General features: G+C 32.6%; 1 protein-coding gene and 1 long non-coding RNA gene across 4 annotated transcripts in view; one reads left to right on the forward strand and one right to left on the reverse strand.

Annotated features, from left to right (window-relative positions):
• The window catches only part of LOC306642545, a 51,580-nt gene extending 28,068 nt beyond the window's left edge, over nucleotides 1-23,512 (forward strand). Inside the window, exon 3 of the long non-coding RNA XR_013758588.1 lies at nucleotides 21,491-23,512. This is a non-coding gene — a long non-coding RNA (uncharacterized lncRNA). The remainder of the gene's footprint in view (nucleotides 1-21,490) is intronic.
• Nucleotides 1-23,976, reverse strand: part of ROCK1 (Rho associated coiled-coil containing protein kinase 1) — a 162,924-nt gene that overhangs the window by 94,797 nt on the left and 44,151 nt on the right. For 2 of the 3 annotated variants that reach the window (XM_079108289.1, XM_079108288.1), the window contains exons 3-9: nucleotides 12,301-12,401; nucleotides 11,636-11,773; nucleotides 10,054-10,229; nucleotides 9,149-9,233; nucleotides 7,509-7,653; nucleotides 7,013-7,151; nucleotides 4,673-4,764 (exon numbers count right to left, since the gene is read on the reverse strand). In XM_079108289.1, the coding sequence (XP_078964415.1) occupies nucleotides 4,673-4,764; nucleotides 7,013-7,151; nucleotides 7,509-7,653; nucleotides 9,149-9,233; nucleotides 10,054-10,229; nucleotides 11,636-11,773; nucleotides 12,301-12,401 (876 nt within the window). Of the gene's footprint in view, nucleotides 1-4,672; nucleotides 4,765-7,012; nucleotides 7,152-7,508; nucleotides 7,654-9,148; nucleotides 9,234-10,053; nucleotides 10,230-11,635; nucleotides 11,774-12,300; nucleotides 12,402-15,437; nucleotides 15,576-23,976 lie in introns of those variants that run through there. The other variant, XM_079108290.1, reaches the window with a different exon arrangement.

A 23,976-nucleotide genomic window follows, 5' to 3' on the forward strand; every position in this document is an offset into this window, starting at 1 on the left:
AAGAAAATACATTCCATGCAAAAGAGGAATGACTAAACTGATATCAGACAAAACTGTTGAAAGAGGCAGAGGACACCAAATATTTATAGTATCAAGAAAAACCTTAATCTATTAAGAAAATGTAACAATTATAAACATATGCATTCAACAACACAGCTCCAAAAAATATGATATGGTATGTTAAAAAATATGAAGCAAAAATTGACATAAATTCAGAGGAAAAAAAACACATAAAGAGAACAAGATTTGAACAATTATACACCAATTAGATACATAACAGACATACACAGCACTTCACCCAACAAAAGTAGAATGTTTCTCCAGAGAGAGCACTTAAAGACATTGTCCAGGAGAGACTATATGTTAGGCCAAAAGAGAAGTCTTAATAAATTTTAAAAGATTAAAATCATACAAAGTACTTTTCCAATCACAATGGAATTAAACCAGGAATCTGCAAATATTGTAGAACTTAAAATTTTCTTAAACCACCAAATGAGTGAAAGAAGAAATCAAAGAGAAATTATATAAAAATAATTTGATGAAAATGAAAACATCACACCAAAATTTATGGGATTCAGTGAAAACAGTGCATAAGGGAAAAGTTTAGCTATAAATGTCTACATTAAAAAATAAGACAGATCTCAAGCCATTAACTTACCATTAAAAAAAAAACTAGAAAAAAGGTAAATAAATCTAGAGCGAGCAGAAAAAAATTATAGTGCAGATAAATAACAAAATCAACAAAAGAGTAGTGAAAAATTAAAAGCGGTTCTTTCAAAAGCTAAAAAAAATGACAACCATTTTTAGGGGAAAAAGGACATGGACAACTGAAATTAGAAATAAAAGTAGGGATAAAGCTACCAATACTATAGGAATAAAAAGCATTAAAAGGGGCTAGGGGTACAGCTCAGTTGGTAGAGTGCTTGCCTTGCAAGCACAAGGCCCTGGGTTCAATCTCCAGTACCGCAAAAAAAAAAAAAAAAAAAAAAAAAAAAAAAAAAGGCATTAAAGAAAAATACTATGAATGAGTACACGCCAACAAATTAGATAATTTAGATGAACTGGACAAATTCTTAGAAATACGATCAATCAAAACTTAGTTAAAAAAAAAGAAGTTAGAAATTAGAAGACAAACAGAGAAACAACATGTATCCCATTTGTTTACAATAAAAAAAAAAAGAAAAAAAAAAAAAAAAGAAATTAGAAGACATCTAAAAGCAAGTAAAGAGATTTAAAAAATAGTAAAAAATGTCTACACAACATAAAAAGTTCAATATAGATAGCTTCATTTAAAGTTCTACCCAAACATATAAAGAATTAACATCAACCTATCTCAAGCACTTTGAAAAAATAGATGAGGAAAGTTCCTAATAAATTCCATGAGATGAGCATTGTTCTGACACCAAAAACAAAAAACCCACAGAGCAATACCCTTCATTAGCGCAGATGCAAAAATCTTCAACAAAATAGCAGCAAACAAAACATAATGGTATGTTAAAAGGAGTAACATGTCATAAATACAATTTTACTGTCAACTAAAAAATTAAAAATTAAAAAAAGATCTATACTCTATGACAATGTGGGATTTACTCCAAGGTACCTCACATCAATCAGTGCAATGTATCTGGGTCCTCTATATAAATGGGTTGTTTCAACCAAAAGAAGATTGAAAATAATCTTTAAAAAGAACTGTGTTTCTACTAAAGATGTACAGAATTTTTTGTCATTATTCCCCAAAAGAACAGTGTAACAACTATTTACATAGCGTTTACACTGTATTACATATTTTAAGTAATCTAGAGATGAGTCAAAGTATGCTGAAGGTATATGTGGGCTCTATGCAATTACTGTGCCATTTTATGTCAGGGACTTGAGCATTTTCAGATTTTGAATCTGTGGAGGGTTCTCAAGGCAATCCTCCATGGATACTAAGGAACAAGTGTTTATCACATTAACAGAATGAAGGGAGGAAAAACAATCATTCTACTTGATACAGAAAAAGCATTTGGCTGGGTTGGGGCTGGGGCTCAGTGGCAGAGTATTTGTCCAGCATGTGCAAGGCACTAGGTTCGATCCTCAGCACCACATAAAAATAAATAAATAAAATAAAGGTCCATCCAGAACTAGAAAAAAATTAAAAAGAAAAAGCATTTGGCAAGTCTAATATCCTTTTACAATAAAAATTTCAGCCCAAACGGAACTTCGGTAACATGATAAATACAATATAATTCCACAACTAACATGATACTCAATGGTGAAAGACTGAAACTTTTCCCCATGATCAGGAAGACAAGGAAGCTCATTTTCACCATTGCTATTTAACATCATACTGGAAGGTCCAGTCAGAACAACTGGGTAAGAACAAAGTGGGGGGCATCTAAACTGGAAATAAAGAAGTTAAAAACTATTCATAGATGACATGATCCTGTATATAGAAAATCCCAGGCCAGTATTACAATTGCCTATAATACTGGCAACTCGGAAGGTTAAGATAAAAGGATCACAAGTTCAAGCCCGGCCTTGGCAACTTACCTTAGCTCAGAGGTAAAGCACCCCTGGGTTAAATCCCTAACACAAAAACAAAACAAAACAACAATTTCTGTGTGTCAAAGGACACTATCAATAAAATAAAAAGGTAACACAAACTGGGCAAGGTGGCACACACCTGTAATCCCTGAGACTTGGGAAGCTGAGGCAGGAGGATTGCAAGTTTAAAGCCAGCCTCAGCAATTTAACAAGACCCTGTCTCAAATAAAACATTTAAAAAAAAAAAAAAGGAGGGGGGCTGGGGATGTGGCTCAGAGTTTAAATGTCCCCTGGATTCAATCCCTGCAACCAAAAAAAAAAGAAAAGGTAACCCAGAGAATGGGAGAAAATATTTGCAAATCATGTATCTGATAAGGAATTAACATCCAGAATACATAAAGAACCCCTACAACTCAACAACAAAAACAAACAACCCAACTCAAAAATGGGCAAAGGACTTTACATTTTCATTAGGATGGTTACTATTAAAAAAAAAACAAAAAACACACAATTGATGAAGAAGATATGGAGAAGCTGGACCTTAATTCTTTACGCATTCTGCCTAAGGAAATATAAAACAGTGTGCTCTAACTGCATTATTTTATAGTGCTCATGGTATAACCCAAGTTATTTGGGTCTTTTCACTTCTTTTGTCTCCTATTTTTAAACTTACTTGCTGTCACTTCAACTCTATCTCAAATGAGTGGATCGCTAACTTTACAAGCTTAATACTTTGTGCCTCTAAATTAAGGTTTAACACAACCAAGAAACTCATAGAAAGTCTGCCAAAAATTAAGCATTTCGTACCCTGCTTCCACACAACCAAGGAATAAAAGGTGAAGACTGACTGCTTAAGAGATGTATAAGTGATAAAACTACGTATTTAAAATAACTCTTTTTAAAGAAAGTAGTCTTGCTGAAGAAAATTGTAGATTCAAACAAATTAATTTTGTAACTTACATAATTTTTAAAAAAACGAGCAGGTCAGGGAGGTCAGTTCAAATAAAACTATTCTTGGTATTTCAGGGGTGGGAAGTAAAAAAAGGGGTAGGAAGAAGGAAAGGAGAAAAGTACAGGAAGTTTTACAGACTTCAATATTTCATTTTTTTCAATAACTACAAAACAGGATTAGGAAAAGCTATGAAAATGTTTATAGGTAGGTTAAAATCTATACCACAGCAAAACTGTATCTAACAACATATATTTTTAAAAGACAATACTACTAGATGAACACAATCTTTATTTTTTTAAGTGATGCTAAGAATCGAACCCAGTACCTCACACGTTAGGTGAGTGCTCTCCCACTGAGCCACAACCCAGCCTTGAATACCCAATTTTTAACTGTTCTAAAACTATAGTGAGTTCACTCCCATTATTACTGTTCACTGCTCGTGATATAGTAAGAAGTTAGGGGCTGAAATACACATTATCTTTTTTCTGAAAAGAAAAAAAAAAAAAAATCTTGAGGCTTCAGGAGGGTAAAAGATGAATTCTTGTCTTTCCAAATCCATAAAGATGATGAGGACCCCATTATACAATAATTTTGATTCAACTACCTTGTGTAAGGTTTTCTGCAAATAAACTTATAATTTCAACTTTATTTTTAAAAACTGAGGAAATATTCTAGATTAACTGAAAATCAACTTTCTTACACACTACATATTTTTATATCTCGATTGCAAGCTGTAAAACCCTGATGGAAACAAGTACATCACAATTTCCAATACCCTTATAAAATTAAATTCTAGCATTTAGTAAAAATAAACTTTCTTATATTTTAAGTTTTAATAAAAATAACTTGACTTTTCACACACACACACACAAAAAAAAACACATTTTAAAAGACAAAGAAGTAAAATACTACTACTACTTGACTTGATTTACTTCCTCCACAAGGAAACAACAAAAATCAAATGTCAAACTATGACTGCTGAGACAAAATCCATTCCACCTGTATTATTCATCTTGGTATCTTGAATGGGACATGAGAGGAGGAGCTATATAATTTCCCCAATATTATCAAATACTCCCATACAGAACAAGTGTGTAAGCATCAGACGTACAAAATATTTAGCAAGACAGTTTCAACTATTTATCACAATTACTTTCAGATAGGAACTGTAATGTACAAGAAAAAATAACTTACTGTCTCGGAGTGTTTCCCAAGCCCACTGATCATTTTTGAAGAAGAGATGTCTTTTGATTTCTTCTACACCATTTCTTCCTAATCTTACTTCTCTGAAGAAAAGTAATCAATTTTTTTTCACTGTTGACTGACCTTTGTTTTTATTTATTTATTTTTATAAATAAGTGGTGATAAGGATCAAACCCAGTGCCTCACAAATGCTAGGCAAGTGCTCTATCACTGAGCTACAACCCAGTTCAAATACTTAACATCTTCTTATAACCCCATCTAGGTTTATCTGTAGACAGAATAAACCTGTGCAGATCTGTCACCTTGAAATTATATTTTTAGCATAGTTTTCAGCTCAAATAAACAATAAGCAGAAGACTGAGAACACTAAAGAAATTGTTTAAAGAAAACTAAGGAAAATATACAAAAATATAGACTTGTTAATATTCTATGACTCTTCCACTACTATTGAGAATTCAGATGAAACATTACCTTGCTTCAACTGCATGATAAATAAAACACAATGCTTTCTGACAGTTTTTTTTTTTTTTTTTTAATGGTGGTAAAGTTAAGCATTATTTTTGTGCAACCAACAGCTTAGCTTTATACCAGAAAACTCCAGGAAAACATCTTAAATTTAAATTTTTATTTTATAAACTATTCAATATTTCTGACCAATCAAAAACCAATGATTTTGTAGCAATTCCTGACATTCCTACAAAATTCAGAGCTTTAACTGGACAAGGCAGTGATCACTGGCCTCCTTTCGATGATCATTGAAATTTTTAAAAATGTACCTCAGAGCTTTAACTGGACAAGGTACTGATCACTGGTCTCTTTTTGGTGAGCACTGAAATTTTAAAAAATGTGTCTTTAGCTGAATTGGAAAGAGGAACTCAGCATGGTCTGTTCTCCAGTAGAATGCTTATAAACAATGAGGAAACCTGAATTCCAATTGTTTTTCAAAAGTTAAAGGATAAATTATTTTAGATGTGCGATATTTTCTCTAAGAAGCTTCACTGCTCTCACAGACTGGATTAGAGAACCTCTATGGCTCTCTGGTACACAGTACTTATGTCACTGTAATTATCTCTCTGTACTATAAATCCCTAATTTGTTTGTGTATTTCCCCTTAAAGAGCTATGAGAAAAAAATATTATGTATCTTGCTCACTTCTACATGACAATCCCCCTAACAGTTAAAATCTGAAAAGTCTACCCTCTTTCAGGGTATAAGGACATAAAAAAAGATAATTTTGATAAAAGTGACTTAATTTTAATGGATGTGAATTTTAAATTGAAAAATATTTAAAAGTCTAAAGCCACCCTACTATTTATTTATTTATTTAGGGTACTGGGGATTGAACTCAGGGGCACTCAACCACTGAGCCACATCCCCGGCTCATTTCGTTTTTTACTTAGAGACAAGTTCTCACTGAGTTGCTTAGTGCCTTGTTTTTTGCTGAGGCTGGTTTTGAACTCATGATCCTCCTGCCTCAGTCTCCTGAGCCGCTGGGATTACAGGCGTGCGCCACACCACCCTACTATTTAAACTAATCCACAGTCAACATTAAATGCATTAAATGTAATCTTATTACTAAGTTATTTGATTCACTCTTATGTTTAAAAATAAACCACCAATGAGTGCTTGCCTAGTATGTGTGAGCTCTGGGTTTGATTCCCAGCACTGTAAATAAACAGAACAGAATAGAATGAAATAAATACCAACACAAAGGAAATCACAAAAGTATACATACTATGACATTTTTGTTTCAAAAGCAAAGTACATTTATCAAATGCTTACTGAATCTAGAAAAACAAGTCAATGACAATGTCTAGAAGGATGTAGAAAATGTATATAGTTTATAGCTGTATGCTTTTTACTATGTACCATCAAATAGAAAATAGCATAAATTAAAAGATACATCATCATTTTTATAAAACTAAAAGAAAAACCACTCCCAATTAAATTAATACATACCACTGGTGTGAGATGCACTCTAATTTGAGATGTTAACATGTTAAGAAAAATTCTTAGACTCAACAGAATATACTATCATTCTGATAATTAGCCAAGTTAAAAATTTAACAACAAAAAGTTATCTGCTCTAGCCATCAGCCAAGACTGTATTATTATCCCATTACTTAGGGACAATGAGTAAGTTGAAATCTAAAGTAACAGAATATCATAAAATTATACCAGGTTGAATAGTCATAAATGACTTTGGTAATGGTACTTTTTATATTCTATTAGTTCACATGTAGAAACTTAGATATAACCTTACAAACTGAGCAGTAAGATTGGAATTCTTTAGTATTAATAGAAGTTCAATGCCAAGATTAATAATCTTACCTGTCAGTAAGGAAGGCACAAATGAGATTTTTTGCTTCTTTTGATATGTCATTATCATCAGGGAAAGTAAGTGAATTTTTATGGTTCATAATCTTACTGTAAGTTCCAACCAAAGAATCTGCATAAAAAGGTGTGTCACCTGAAAAATTGTTAAGAACATAAAAGCAAAATAAAATACACTTCAAAAAAAAATCTATGTTAAAGGAAAAGAGTCAAAGTTCCCTGTTTTTTAAAAGATTAAATATGTATTAAAAAAGAAACATATATTCATTATATTAAAAGAACACATCATAGAATTTCTCTAATCCTCTAAACAGTTTTTAAAAATACATTATTTTGGATCATGTTTGTTTGGTCATGTTTGATTTGGATTATGTTTGTTTCCTACAAACAAAATGAACATTACTTAACGTAATAAACATTAATCAGAAGAAGCCAAGTGGTGAGTTTTGGGATGAACAACTATATTAGGTACATAAAATCCTCTTTTACTCACCTACAAGCATTTCATATAAAAATACCCCAACTGACCACCAGTCACATTCTCGTCCATAATAACCATCACCACCTTGGGATTTTAATACTTCAGGGGAAATATAATCAGGTGTTCCGACTGCTGTATCACATCGTACCATACCTTCCTAAAAAAAAAAAGTGACAGGTCAAATTTTGAATTAGGATATAAAAATTTAAATCTCAATTATTTAAAATGACTTTCTTCTTAATATAACCTGTAGAACTCTAAATCTTTGGGCTACTAAATATTGTATCAAAACAAGGCAAACTTGAGGGCTGGGGTTGTAGCTCAGTTGGAGAGTGCTTGCCTAGCACACGTAAGGCACTGGGTTTGATCCTCAGCACCGCATAAATATAAATAAAAGATATTGTGTACATTTACAACTAAAAAAAATTTTAAAAAAAAGGGCAAACTTGAGAAAAATTAACATATAATTTAACCATATATACAAAATACTATGTTCATATTATAACCAAATATATTACACACACACACACACACACTACTTTTTGTTTTGTAACACTCACTAGAAAGATACACTGCCACCATTTAACATTCTCCCAGTTGTGTCTATATAATGATTTCATCTTAATTGGAGAAAAAAAGCATAAAAGCCAATGTAAACAGATGGAGGGGCTGAAGAGATGAAATACTTTATAACACAAATACTGATTTTACCTTTTTTTAAAAACTAAAATAGCTGTTTATGCTTAAAAATGTGAAGAAAACATATAAAAGTTGACTGTATAAATATAAAATGGGAGAAAGCATATGTATAGGAAAAGAACATAAAAGTGTTGAGGACACTGAATAACTCCCATGCCAAAATTATTTGTTTTTTTAATTAATGCAACACAATTACAACCAAATGTTTACAGAAAAGTTATCACGTAGTGTTTCCTTCAAACCAATAAATTTCCACTTAAAATAATAGATACAGCTTCCTAACTATTTTTCTGTGGTAAATTAAAAAATATAAATTCTTTCAACTGAAAAGAAAGTTGCATATTTGTTCTTTTGACTGTGTATATAAGTCACTTAATATATAGTGAGCATGCATATATTTTTAGACTGACTCCTAACTAAAAATAAGCAGCAAAATCTTTTCTACATGTTAGCAGAAGGCAAATAAAACACTGAAAAGTAGACACATTCCTGAAATTCAATTTTTATGGAAGTCTAATTTTAACACTACCATAGTACTTAATGACATTTAAGCTAATTCCATTTCTAGTTACCAGCAGTGTATATTATAGAGTTGTTATGAAGGATTTAGTAAATCTGGCAATCCACATTTACCCTAAATAGAGAGGAAAAATAAATCACTAACAAGTTACTAATACAACATTGAAACCATGGTATTTAGTTCAACAAATACAGTCACATCAATTCTGGACAAGTCCAGATATGGTTGGCGAATTCTTATAATTTTTCTAACGAAGCATCTACTTTGAATTAGCAAAAACTAAATTAAGGGCTGAGGTTGTGGCTCAGTGGTAGCATGCTTGCCTAGCATGTGTGAGGCACTGAGTTCAATTCTCATGATCACAAATAAATGAGTCCATTGACAACTACAAAAATATTTTTTAAAAAACTAAATTAAAATGTAATTAATTAACCTTATTCATCTTCATACAAGTACCAAAATCTGCTAACTTCAAATGTCCAGATTTATCCAGCAGCATGTTATCAGGTTTCACATCCCTATGGGAGGAAAAGAAAAAAAAAAAATCAGAATATTTCTGAAGCAGACACTAGTGAAAATTATGAGGCAGTTATTTTAGGTCAAGTATTCTTACTCAATCTATATGAAGCCAACTTTGATTTATATGTGCTCCCTTACCCACATCCAGAAATTGAATTTCATCAAGCAAACTCCTTTATATGTTAATGCCTTAAAAGATATATATGTCATTTTCTTTAGAGTTTTGATTCTTCAATCATTTGAGAGAGATTAACCACGAAAAATATCAAACTTAAAAATATAAAAGGTAATTGAAACATGTAAGACAGGTATGTACATAAATAACACCAGGACAGGGTCTAAGTCATTTTCATTTTTCATCACTGACATGACGCACAGTAACTGTACACAGGATTCAAGCAGTGTTTGCAAAATAAATGATATTGTTCTAAGGCATAAATAAGACCTATTAATCAAGAGAAAAACAATTTATATGAAAAAATTAAAACCAAAGTAACACTCCAGCACATACTTTAGAAAACAATTTATACTTTTCAAAATACCATTTAAAAGCTATAGAATAGTTATACTATACATATGTAATATACAAATAAATATATAAAAGCTATATAATCAGATATATAATAATGATATTAAAGAATACATTCATATAACATTAAACTAAATGCTACAACTATAACTTCAAAATGCCACTTGTGTCACATGGGAAGAGAATAAACGAATTTAGAGTAGGAAATATTAATCAAATAAATAAAGTTTCAGTTATTTATAGCTACTCCCTTAAACAAATGAAAGAATTTAAAGCGTTTTTATCTTTACCTATGAATAAAACCCATGGAATGGATTGCATCCAATGCAAGAACTACTTCTGCAGTATAGAATCGTGCCCACTTTTCAGGCACATCATAGTTGCTCATTAAGTTTACAAGATCTCCACCAGGCATGTATTCCATCACCATGTAGAGATAACGATCATCTTGGAATGCATAAAAAAGCTATAAAATGCAAAAAACAAATTCCTTAGGATGAAGTGAGATTGTTTCATTAATAAACTGGCAAAATTAACTAATGTTAAGATTTCAATAAAATAAATTACAGAAGTTATAAGAACAATTTTTTTAAAAAAGACAAATGTCTGACAGTCCGCTATATATATAAACACTATAAACCTTTTACTGAAGAGTTGACACTTTTTCTTCCATAACCTTCAATACTCTGAATCTTTAACACTGTTAATTTTTGTACTTATAATAGTTTCAATAGAGAATGTACAAATTCTCTTATGCAAGAACTACTGTACCTCTTATTGAACTTGTGCATTAGTGGATTATACTGTTAAATTTATATTAACACCACAATTCTCTAAGAAGTCTTTGATAAATATGGCTACAATTTCAGCTGTTCCTTATTAGCAGACTGGCTCTGGCAATCTGCTTAATCTCCCCGAGTCTCTGACCATAATCCCTTCCACAAGATATGAAGAACTAAACCTTTCTTGACTTTCATACCTTGCTGCTCAGTGAACATCTGGATACCTGGCAATTGGCAAATACTTAACAATTGTTTAATGAACAAAATCATGAATTAATCTACAATTTGGGAGTGCATCTAATAGCAATTATACTTCTTGACTGTTAAAAAGATTACTGAATATAGGAAGCACTTAGTGCAACAGATGCTCAATACATGACAGCAGTCAGTAGAAGCAGAAGCAGTAATAGCTAACAAAGAAATAGGAAAACATCAGCAGCTAGAGTCTAAGGAGGAAAAGTAAAATCCATTAATAAGAAATTGGCAAGAATATTAGGCATAAATATATTAGGTGGCCACATGTATTATGTGAAATAAAAAGAACAAAGTTTCAGAAGAGCGCCAATAAGTAAATACTAGAAATTTAGAATGAAACCAAAATAAAATAAGCCCTAGAGAAAATGATACCTACTATACCTAACTGTTTGTCTTAAGATCTTCATATTTCCTTTTTTTGAAAGATGTTTAATGATTTTAATTATACACATTATAATTTTAAAAATCTATTTTGGGAGAAGCATGAGAAATTAATTGGCATTTCATGACTACTCCAGATTAAAGAGTACAGTAAGAGAATCTTATGTTTGCAAAAAAAACAAAAAACAACACTTAATTTTGGTCTGGGGTTGTGGCTCAGTGTACAGCACTTGCCTGGCAATGTGAGAGGCCCTGGGTTCCATCCTCAGTACCCCATATAAATAAATAAAATAAAAGTTCATCAACAACTAAAAATAAATAAATAAATATACAAATTAAAAATCAATAAATTCTAAAATTATAAATAAACTACTACTCTTCTATAAAATAAATTTCTCAGATGTGTTTAGTTATAAACTAGAACAGCGATAATCAAATAGTAGCAAAATCATACCTGAACAACCCAAGGACTGTTAGCAAAAGCCATGATGTCCCTTTCTTCCCAGAAAAAAGCAGAATCAGATCTCTTAATCATTTCAAATTTGCTGAGGAGTTTCATAGCATATACCTTCCTGGTGGATTTATGTCTTACCTTTAAAATTGAAAATAACAAACTTTTTATGAATAGTTAAAGATCAATGTTTCACAGAATAATTTATTATTTTAATATTTTTAAAATAATGTAGTAGTATTATTTCAGCTACTTTTATTTGTCCTCTTCTGTGGAATTATCCCAATTAGCTAATGTCAAGGCTTTAATTGCACAAGTAATGTTAGAAAAATTTAATTCCTTATATCATAGCATACTTGCTATGTATGCTACTCCTGTTTATAAAGCTTACTTACTATTCTATAGTATTTTAGATCATCTAATATTAGGAGCAAAAATTTCTCTTCTAATGCTTGAGATCATTTTGTTATACATGGATGCTTGTAGAGAACATTTTCCACTACTGCTAGATTTAGTTCAAGGCTTTCACACCCTTAGGCAAGAATGATTAGAGCAATTTAAAGCAAGAATTCTGTATAAATGTTTTACCAAATAATACATGTTAAACACAGAAGAATTTTTTTTAATTTAACAAAGTTCTCTATAAAAATCTCATTAAAATAACCTACCAATTGAACTTCTCCAAATGCACCTCTACCAATCACTTTCACTACTTCATAATCTTCAGCTTTCATTCGTAAATCTCTAATTTTATTTATTGTGTCTTTATCTGTATGAAAAGAAAAGTATATAATTTTAAATCACTAAAGCATTATAACTAAGCATTACTTATAATACAATTCTTGAGGAAAAAAACAATGAAAAACAAAAAAACTTCATAGAACTATTTAACATGGTAAAAGACTTCTTTTCAAAATAATTTCTGGAATTGCTTCACTGTACTAATAAAAGTTTTTATTAAAATCTGATATAGAGCTGGTTGTGGTAGTACACACTTTGTAATTCCAGCAACTTCAGAGGCTGAGGCAGAAGGATCACAAGACTGAAGCCACCCTTGGCAACTTAGCAAGACCCTATTTCAAAATAAAAAACATAAAGGGCTGGGGGATGTGGCTCAGTGGTAAAGCACTAATGAGTTAAATCCCCAGTATCACACAGAAAAAATTTTATTAGATAAATATTACACTATAAGCAAAAACTAAAGATAATTCACTTATTCATTTGTGGTATTTTAAGTAAATATCAAACTTGAATTTAGGGAACATGAATAGATATATTAGATTTATGAAATAAAAGTTTTATTTTTATCAAGTCAGTTTTGATGATCCCTTAAAAAAGACACAAGTAATTTTAGATAGCAATGGCAAACATGCTAAAAGAATCAAAATGAATTTTCCAACTGGCAATATTTAGTACTTACTACATTTCTCTATTAGAATCTAGATTTTAACTTAAAACATACAATGGGAATAACTACAATCATTTATATAAACCTGTCATGCTATGAAATTTACAAATCCCCACTGGATAGCTATTCTAATTCCTAATTTGGTCACAGATTAAAATAGAGCTATTTTAATCCACATGGGTCAACACTGGCATGAGATTACATGGAAAAGCTTCACATTTCAGAGTTGCACATAAATTTTTTTAAAAGCTATTAAACTGGCGCTCTAGTTCACAAAAAAGTGGCAGTAATATTCTTGTCTGTTTTTTAAAATGTACATTCAAATTCAAGCATTTGTGTATATTATGACTAACACAAGCAATGGAGAACAAATTTCCACACATGGATATCATAAGTACATTTAATTCTGGGGGTTGTATACCCATTACAAAGATATTGACAATAACCAATCTGTTGCACAAATATTTATTTCTACTACATATCAGGCTCTAAAGTATTCACTGGAGATATATAAAGGCAACTTTAAAACCTAGTTACTGCTCTCAAGGAGTTCAAACTCTAGCAAATGAAACAAACAATGAAAAACAATCCAAAAAATAATTTAATAAGGGAGATAAGAGAGTTTTTGAAGTCCTAAGAAGGATACTTAATTTAAGCTTGCCTAGAAGGGAGAAGGCTAAAAAGGCTTTCTGGAGATAACACCTGAAACATGTCTAAAATGAAGAGCAGCACAGTTAGTCAAGAGAGAAAGAATGAAAAGTAAGAAAATTCAGGTGGATGGGCAATAAAACAAAAGGCACAGTGGAATTATGTATAAGTTCTCTGCTGCTGAGTATCAATTGATCAGCGAAAATGGGCAGAAGAGGCTGGCAAGTCCCATACTGGTTAAAGAGCTTGAACCTTACCTACAGTTTGTAGGTATAGGCCAGTAGTTATAAACCTATTATTTAATCATAAAAAGTCTTTTTCAGATTAAAGTTTAAAGCAGCTCAATATGTACGTGTGATCAAAAAAAAAAAAAATGCTCAATTTTGGGAGGTACGGGGAGTGAGGGATGCTAGATAGAGGCTAAAGCCTCTTGTCCTTCAAATTCTTCCTTAGTCCCTTGAGGGTCCTGTAATATCCGGTGGAAACTGAGAAGTGCAGTCTGCAAACTACTACTATGCATTGAAGGCCATGAAAAGAAATTTAAGCAAATAAACAATCAAACATTTCAGCTAAAGCACTCTGGAGAAGATGTAAATGATGAATTCAATAAGGGCAAGACTGGAGATGAGAATTTTTAAGAATACTGATGAGATAAGAAAGTCCTGAACCCAAATAATGTATTACATAATAGCTCATGGGGTTGGAAAAAAGATCCCTGGGCTCTAGTTAAATGAGGCTTAGAGCCATAAAAAGGTTATAAAATCTTGAGGAAGACTGCAGACAAGGCATCTAAAATCCAACATATCTTTCCCTGTTTTACTGCCTTTGATTTTAGCTTATCCTAATACAAGTTTACATGGTAGCAAGTCTAAGTGCCTCTTGGTTGATGATGGTTTTCAAACTCAGGAGTTTCTGTGGCACTAGCTTTCCTAGTTTACCTCACCAAGGGTCCAATTTAGAACTAATCAAGGATTTAATGGTATAGTCTAACCAACAGTCTTTGGTTTCAATGCTCAGGACTATTTATCCACATCCACCCTAAACCCAGGACCTTAAAACTGTTTATTGGAAAGTAATATTATAGAGATATACCCTATGTCTAAGGATACTATTTACAGCCTGAGTTTCAAAGGTTTATGGTTTATATGAGGCAGAAAATAGTGCAATTAGATGCTTTCCAGACCTATCTGAGATGACTGGATGTTACCAGATCTCCATACCCCATGTACAGAAAACATGATTTGGGTTTTAGCTGGAATCTGGAATTGTCAAGAAATATTCATTAATAATAGTCCCATTTACTTTATTTGGCACACGACCTTCCTAAATTCAAGTCTGTGTTTCCTAACATATTGATGACAATTCCAGATTGGTCAATTATCCCCAACCCCTCATCAGTAATCTTCTACTCCTCCTTTATCTGAACAATCTCTGGGAACTCAATATTCATAGTTAGTCAGCACTGGGCATTCTAAGACATGATTATACAACAGTTGCTTATTATTGCTTCATTTTCAAACTAACATAGGTTCAGACTTACAATCACAATTGATTATAAATATAAATAACTTATAGTTTCAATTAATTTCAAAATATTGGGGTTGGAAAATAATTTAAAAAGGAAGAACATTAAGGATTGGAAGACAGAAGCAATGGTTTTTTCCCAAAGTCATTTCATACAGCACTGAGAAAAATGGAGAGAAGAGGTTACATCTAGAGGGGAAAAAAAAACAAAACAGATCAACTTACTGGGTAACTGTATGTGAGGAAGAGATATGAATCAAGGATGACATATTTAGACAAATATTTATTCAGAACCTACTATGTAGTAGGCAATATTCTAAAAACTGGGAACAAACAGGATCCCTGGTATAGGGAGATTATATTCTAGACGGAAGAGAAATAATTAATAAATGTTAATCTCACAATATGATACACATTATAATGGAAATAAGACCAAACTTTAAAAAGTCTATAAGGGCAGAGTATACCTACAGGCTAATTCTTTAGTCACTTTAAACTCCACAGTGACTCCTCAAATAATAAGTGAAGGAAAATAATTCAAAATAGTCTTGTTTTTTAATTGACAACTGATTTTGCTCCTAATGTCTTCAATTATTTGACCAACTGTTATGTTTACTTTTGCAGTGCTGGGGATTGACCACAGGGCCTCATGCATGCTAGGCAAATGCTCTACCTCTGAGCTGTTTCTCCAGCCCCAACGCTAACAGTCTTAAGCAAGTTTTTCTCTCTGTACATATTTGTTTGGCTTCTGTAATCACACACCACCAGTGAACAGCTATCTCTGTTTGGCTAACAAATAACCCACTAGTAAACTTAGGTAAGGCTGTAGCCTCATGTCCTTTCCATTTTCATGCACAAATTCTACTCCAATGATATATACCATTTTTTTTTCATTTTTTATAACTGTTGCTGCCTAATGAGTTGGAAATATTATGGTTAGTGAAGCGTCTGATACTATTATTGTATGTTATTCTTTTAGCACAGCTATTATGTCACTGCATACTAAACAATTCTTTCCCATCTAACTTGATGAAATCATTCATACTTTACTATGCCTTAGAAGGACAACATTTGAAGTACACTTTTTCTCTTTTTGTTTGGAAACAATGGCTAAGCACTGATAATAAAAAATAAACACTGTGGTATGATGATACACATGGCACTTAAAACACTGGAGTTACAACAGCAGCATCATGATTTATACTGTGTTGAGCAGCAGTATGAAGCCATGAAAAGTGCCACATGTGTTTCTGTTGCAACTACTTAACTCAACTGTTGTAACACAAAAACAGTCAAAGAAGATACAAAAAAAAAAAAAAAAAATTTAGCGTAGCAATATCCTAATAAAATTTTACTTATGGGCACTGAAATCTGAATTTCATGTCACATTATTCTTTTTTTTTTTAAAGTACTGGGGATTGAACTCAGGGGCACCTGACCACTGAGCCATAATCCCCAGTCCTATTTTGTATTTTATTTAGATAGGATCTGAGTTGGTTAATGCCTCACCATTGCTGAGGCTAGCTTTGAACTCACTCACAATCCTCCTGTCTTTTTTTTTAACCTTTGTTTCCAATTATTAAAAAAATATAAAAACTATTCTTAGCTCACGAGCCATACAAAAACAGATGGCAGGCCACATTTGGCCTGTGGGTTTGTAGTCAGCCAACCCCTACTCTAAAGAAACCTAGTTCCCCTCTGAAGACACTGCTTCTTCTTTAGCTCTCATGTGATGATGACCTCTAACCTCCCACAAGCCTTATGTCATTGGTCCTACAAGTGTAACAGGTCAAATCCACTGCCATCTCTACACTCCCAACTCTAAATCTGCCAGCTGTGATTTTCATTGTATTAGGCTGAATACCTCTCATTGTTGCTATTATCTACTGGCTCTCAGGTCACCACATCTCATTACTTTAAAAAAATCTTACTAATTTACTGATCTCTCCAATATATTCCTGTTTTTAATTCTTAGTGATTTTAATATATACATAGTTGGTTTGCTTCCAATAATCCAGCCCCTTTTTTCTTTCAATGATTTTGTTCTCCACCTTATCCCAGTTACTCATTTCCATGGTGATATTACCAGATCTTGTCATTACCAGTAATCGCAATCTTCCCATAATTTCACTTTCAAACCTTATACTCTCTAAGCACTCTTAGGTTACATGCTCAGTCCTTCTATTATGACCTTTTCATTTATTTGTAATTGATACATAAAATATAAGAATTGTACCTATTAATGGGATAACATGAGATGCTTCAATACATGTACATATTTACCATTTATGAAGTGGGAAAATTTTAAATATATACTCTTTAATATCTTAATTCCAAAAATCACCAGCCCCACCAGACTGGTTGATTCTAACCATTTTTACTTTCCCCCATTGCAGTGATCTAGCTTAAATTATACGGTCAATTAAAAACACTCTCTTGTATATATCCTCAATGCCTTAAGCTCTCTTCTGCTTCATTTGGTTTGGCAATCTTAGTTAAGTCCAACTTTCCAACGACTCTATGTCAGCACTCATGCAACTGAATATGTCTGAATACATACATAAAGTCACATTAAGTGATCTAATTTTAAGTTTATAATCATAAACATAAAGCTGGCCCTTAATTCTGCTTGGCAATCTTTGTTTCCCTAGCCTATTCACTCTCCCACTCTCCTACACACCATATTTCACATTTTCTTCTTTTCTTCTCATTCCTCCCACAACTTTTCCACTGACCCCCATTCACAGCTAACGTTCCTGTTGGTCAGTACACTGAAATAAATGAAACACTCAGAAGAAAACTGCCACCAACTACTACCATATATATACACACACTCAATTTCTAGCATGTGTATTCATCTATTTGGTTTTTTCACCTTGTGCAATAAACTATTTCAATCTTAAGTCAACCCCTTCTCCTGTGCACTGATGTTTACCTTTTTCAGTAGTTCAGGTTATTCCTCCAGTACTTCTCCCTTCTTTCTCCGGCATCACTAAGACTTCCCCCTAATTAAATCCCACCATGTTGTTTTCTTCCTTACAAGCAAATAAAAAAGTTCGTGATCCTACTTCTGTCACCACGTACTATCTCATTGTCAAGCCTCTACCTGCAGCAAAATTCCTCAAATGCTGTTTATACTGTTCCTACAACCTTTTTTCTATTTATTATTAAAACCACTTCAGATGGGCTTTGACTCTACTTTTCTATCAAAACTGTTTATCAAAGTCACAAACAAGCACCACACTGTTAAAGCCAAAGGCCAGTTCTCAATGTTGTTTGTGTTACATCAACAGCTTTGACATGTTTGATCACTCTCTCCGGGTAGTTGTTCTTTGCTTGACTTCCAGGACATTTCATGTTATGTTTTAATTTTTCCAACCCATTTCAATAAGCTACTTCTCAGTGGACTTTACTCATTCTTCCTCTTCTCCCAGAGTTCTTAATGTCACAGCATCCCAAGTCTTAGTCCTTAACAGTGTTTTCTTCTATATGTATTCACTTCTTTGATGGACTTAAACCATCTATATTATCAGTCCTGATGTCTCTTTTATCTTCAGGCTTTCATATTCACCTTCTTTCAAAACATATTCAAAATATATCATTTTGGAGCTGGGTATAAGCTCAGTGACTCAAGAGGCTGAGGCAGGAGGATCACAATTTGGAGGCCAGCCTGAACTTAGTAAGATCCTGTCTCACAATAAAAATAATTAAAAAGCTGGGGATTTAGCTTAGTGATTAAGTGCCCTGGGTTCAATCTTCAGTATTAGAAAAACCATGTGCACACACACACACACACAAAACCTTCTTGAGTAATAGATGACGTGAAATTAAAGGGACCAAAATTGAAGAGATGCTCTCATCCAAAACCTCCACATATGACCCTCACACTTGGGTCAAAGACTCAATTTTGGTTTTGGCAATAACCCAGAAGACACTGATTTTGTTTAAGTGTAAGTGTGAGCATTTATTTAGAATGAATAAAGAAATCAAGACAAAGTTACAAATATAAAAAATTGATCACATCATTTAAAAATTCTAGAAAAGTAAAATCATGTATTTTTATTAACTTTTTCAATACTATTTTTACTTTTTTGATTAATAATACTATTTACTTCCTCATGTAAAAACATATAATAATTTTCTAATATTTTTAGAAAGAATAAAGAAGTTCTGGTAAGTGAAACTGACCAAATTCAATTGCTGTATTTTGTTCATGTACAAATATGTAATAATGAATTCTACTGTTATGTATAATTATAATGCACTAATAAAATTGCTTTTGAAAAATATTTTAAAAGGTAAGTTAATTTTTAGGGGGCATTTTTTTTTTCTTTTTTTAATTGTAAACAAATGGAATACATGTTGTTTCTTTGTTTGTACACAGCGTAAAGGCATACCATTTGTGTAATCATAAATTTACATAGGGTAATGTTGTTTGATTCATTTCTGTTATTTTTTCCCTTCCCCCCACCCCTCACACCCCTCTTTTCCCTCTATACTGTCCTTCCTTCCTCCATTCTTGCCCCCGTCCCTAACCCTAACCCTAACACTAACCCCTCCCACCCCCCATTATGTGTCATCATCCACTTATTAGCGATATCATTCGTCCTTTGGTTTTTTGAGATTGGCTTATCTCACTTAGCATGATATTCTCCAATTTCATCCATTTGCCTGCAAATGCCATAATTTTATCATTCTTTATGGCTGAGTAATATTCCATTGTATATATATACCACAGTTTCTTTATCCATCCATCAATTGAAGGACATCTAGGTTGGTTCCACAATCTGGCTATTATGAATTGAGCAGCAATGAACATTGATGTGGCTGTATCTCTGTAGTATGCTGATTTTAAGTCCTTTGGGTATAGGCCAAGGAGTGGGATAGCTGAGTCAAATGGTGGTTCCATTCCAAGTTTTCTGAGGAATCTCCACACTGCTTTCCAGAGTGGCTGCACTAATTTGCAGCCCCACCAGCAATGTATGAGTGTACCTTTTTCCCCACATCCTTACCAACACCTGTTGTTGCTTGTATTCTTGATAATCGCCATTCTAATTGGGGTGAGATGAAATCTTAGGGTGGTTTTGATTTGCATTTCTCTTATTACTAAAGATGTTGAACATTTTTCCATGTTTGTTGACTGCTTGTAGATCTTCTTCTATGAAGTGTCTATTCATTTCCTTAGCCCATTTCTTGACTTTCTTTTTTCCTCTTACACTTTACATCCAGTCTCTCAAGAAAATATGTTGTTTGTCTCTCTGAAATATATCTGAAACTAAAACCTTTTTTACCTTCTGCTACCATGCTATATACCAAGCCACCATTATCTCTTATACATGCAAAAAATGTAACAAATTAATGCAACAGTCTCTTAATCAATTTCCCTGTGTCTATCGTTGCCTGTCCATAGCCTACTCTCATGGAATTATGTTTTTATAACACAGTCAGATCATGTCACTTCTCTACTTAAAACTCATGTCATGTCACCTCAAAAAGAGCAAAAGCCCAAGATCTTACATTTGCGCATACAGGATTCAACATGACTTAACCCATTTTCTTTTTTATCTCTCCCCATTTTCTTACCTCTCTGATATCATTCTGCTCTTTGCTCCCTGTTTAATCCTCTTCACCCACACCGGCTTCCTTGCTATTCCTTAAATAGGCCATATGTACACTCCCTTCCTCAGAGCCCAATGAACAGAGTATGGAAAGAAAAAATAGCAACTTTCCAATGGAAAAGCCTGACAGACACTACCCTAAACCAAGTTAGTAAGTAAAATAATATCACATTATCTGATATATGATGAACGGGACACTTTATCTCTGTGGTATTCCCCCCAAAACTCATTACCCCTGTCTAATTATAAGAAAACATGAAACCAATTCAAACTGAGGAACACTCTACAATATACCTGACCAGTAATCTTCAAAACTGTCAAGGTCATAAAAAACAAGAAAGAATGAGATTGGAGAAAGTTAAAGCAAAATGATGAGTAAATATAATGTAGTATTCTAAATTGGATTCTGGAACAAAAAAGAGAGAGAGATTACTGGAAAAACTAAAGATATTGGAATAACGTCTGCAGCTAATGTGCCAATATTGATTTCTCAGATTGCCAATGTACCATGGTTATGTAAGATGTTTATATTAAAGGAAAGGGGGTTAAAGATACCTCTGTACTATTCTGCAACTTTTCCATAGTCTAAGTTACTACCAATTTAAAAAAATTGTTAAATAATGAAGATATTTAACATTTCTTTTTCTTTCTTTCTTAAAGAGAGACAGTCTCACCAGGTCATCCAAGTTGGCCTCAAATTCCTGAGCTCAAGTGACCCTACTGCCTCAGCCTCTCGAGTAGCTGGGACTACAGGTATGTGTATCACCATGTCCAACTTAATGTTTCTTTTTAAAAATCCATCTAATTTAGTCATTTTTCATTTGCAATAATTTCAAACAGAGTATTTTTACAACATCCAAGGTTAAACTGCATAATACAGGCTGAACATTCCCTATGGTAAAAAATCTAAAAATTTAATACGCTCCAAAATCTGAAATTTTTTGAGTCCAAAATGATGCCAAAAATAGAAAACTTCAAACGACAGGTCAAATTATAGGTGCACTAAACATACTGTATAAGATTACCTCAAAAGCTCTATGTAAAAGATACATATGAAACAAATAAATTTTGAGTTTAGACTTTGGTCCCAGCCCCAAGATCTTTAATAATATTTATGTGAATATTCAAAATCTGAAAAAAATGCAAGATCTGAAACACTTCTGGCTTCAGATATTTAAAAGAAAGTATACTTAAGATGTATACTAAATTTATAGCTCCATTAAAAAATTCTGACTTTTATGCCACTATGTGGAAGGTACTTTGACAGTATATATCAAAATGTAAACAAGGATACAATTTCTAACTCAGCAATTCTCAAAATTTATTCTAAAGAAAGAATAAAACAGGTATAACAAATTGTATATACATTGTTTATCACATTCTTGTATTTATAGTGTAAGTATATATTAATAATTTGCTATTTTTAATGAAGAAATAGGAAAAGACAAGTATTCATCATCACAAAGTTTTTAAAATTATGGTACATTCATCCAATTGAATATATGCATTCTTTCTTAAAAATGTGTTATCTATCTATATTTATTGTTAGAAAGATAGTCACAGCTTACTTTTTACTGAACACACTGGATAGCTGACAAATTCTCCCTGGATTTCCAAGTAGGATGTTCTAACTTTCTTTTTTTTGTGTGTGTGTGTGTGTGTGTGTGTGTGAAGATACAGCATTTATTGGTTAGTTATCTCAAACTACCTTATAGATACATGGGCTTTTAGTGTAAAAAAAAATAAATAAACAAAAAGCAAAAAACAAATGTTCTAATTTTCCGATCCAATGATATGTATGTGCTAAAATTCCTGGATAATCACAGAGATGTTTTGTAGATCATATTTTCTTAGGTAAAATCATTGTTATGCTTATGATCAAGTTTTAAAATACATCTTCCAAAACAACTGTACCAATTTTCACTTTCAATATCCATCAATCTTAGAAATTATTTCTATTTTTCTGAAGTTGGGGAGAAAAACTTTTCCATAATTAAACTTTTGAGATGACAAAATCTGTCAATATTTCTGTAGTTTCTAGTTCCAGTAAAGGCATTTTCTACGTCTGGGTTAATTATAAACATAATTACCTGTAATTTTACCTAGTATTTTCTCTTTTCATTTATATATGTTGTGAAATGGGCACTGGATTTCATTTTATCTTCCAATGGTCTCAATAAAAATTACTGAATAAGCTACCTTTTTCCCAATGACTTACATGCAACATTAAGCTTATACTGACCTTTTTTTGTAATGCTGGGGATTGAACTCAAGGGCCTTGCACATGCGTGGCAAGTGCTCTACCACTGAGCCACATCCCAGCCCCTAAGCTTATATTGAATTTTCATATAATAAAAAAGTATGCTTCTAGACTCTATGATGATCTACTGATCTTATGTCCTTCAACAAAGTACCATTTTTCTTATAACCAAGTAAATAGTTTGAAAAGATAATCCCAAAATATTAGTAGGATAATTCTGCCTCCCTCTGAAATGTAGACACATTACCACTTACGTGCTAGACACATAAACTCTGCAAGTCACTTATACATTTAAAGAGAAAACAAAATCTTGCCAAGTATACTGTCCCATATTAATGCCTGGTATGTACCTTAATTCCTAGCTGTGAAGAAGAAAGTTCTTTTGTTTTTTACAGTGCTGGGGACTGAAACACCAGACCATGTACATGGAGTCAGCCAGGCATGGACCAAACCTTTGAAACTGTGAGCCCAAAATGAAATCTTTTATCCTCTATATTGTTCTTGGCAGATATTTTGAGCACAGAGACAAAAAGCTGACTAAACCAAGGGTCCAGCTTCATTCTTTTGCATATGGATATCCAGGTTTCCAGCAGCATTTACTGAAGAGACTCAAAGTGTGTTCTTAGCACCTTTGTCAAAAACCAAGAGCTCTTTGGCAAGAGCTCTACCACTAAGCCACAACCTCAATCCCAAGAAAGTGTATAATGCTACTACGAGATGGTAGTTCTACATTTTTAAAAAATCATTTGAGGAATTTTAAAATGGAATTCCTTTGCTACACAGAAGTCTTTTAGTTTGATAAAATCCCATTTGTCTACTTTTGCTCTTCTTTTTACCCCAAAAAAATCCTTTCCTGTTCTAATATGAAGTGTTTCTCTTATATTTG

The sequence above is a fragment of the Sciurus vulgaris genome, assembly GCF_902686455.1.
Source record: "Sciurus vulgaris genome assembly, chromosome: 13".
Classification (NCBI taxonomy): Eukaryota; Metazoa; Chordata; class Mammalia; order Rodentia; family Sciuridae; genus Sciurus; species Sciurus vulgaris.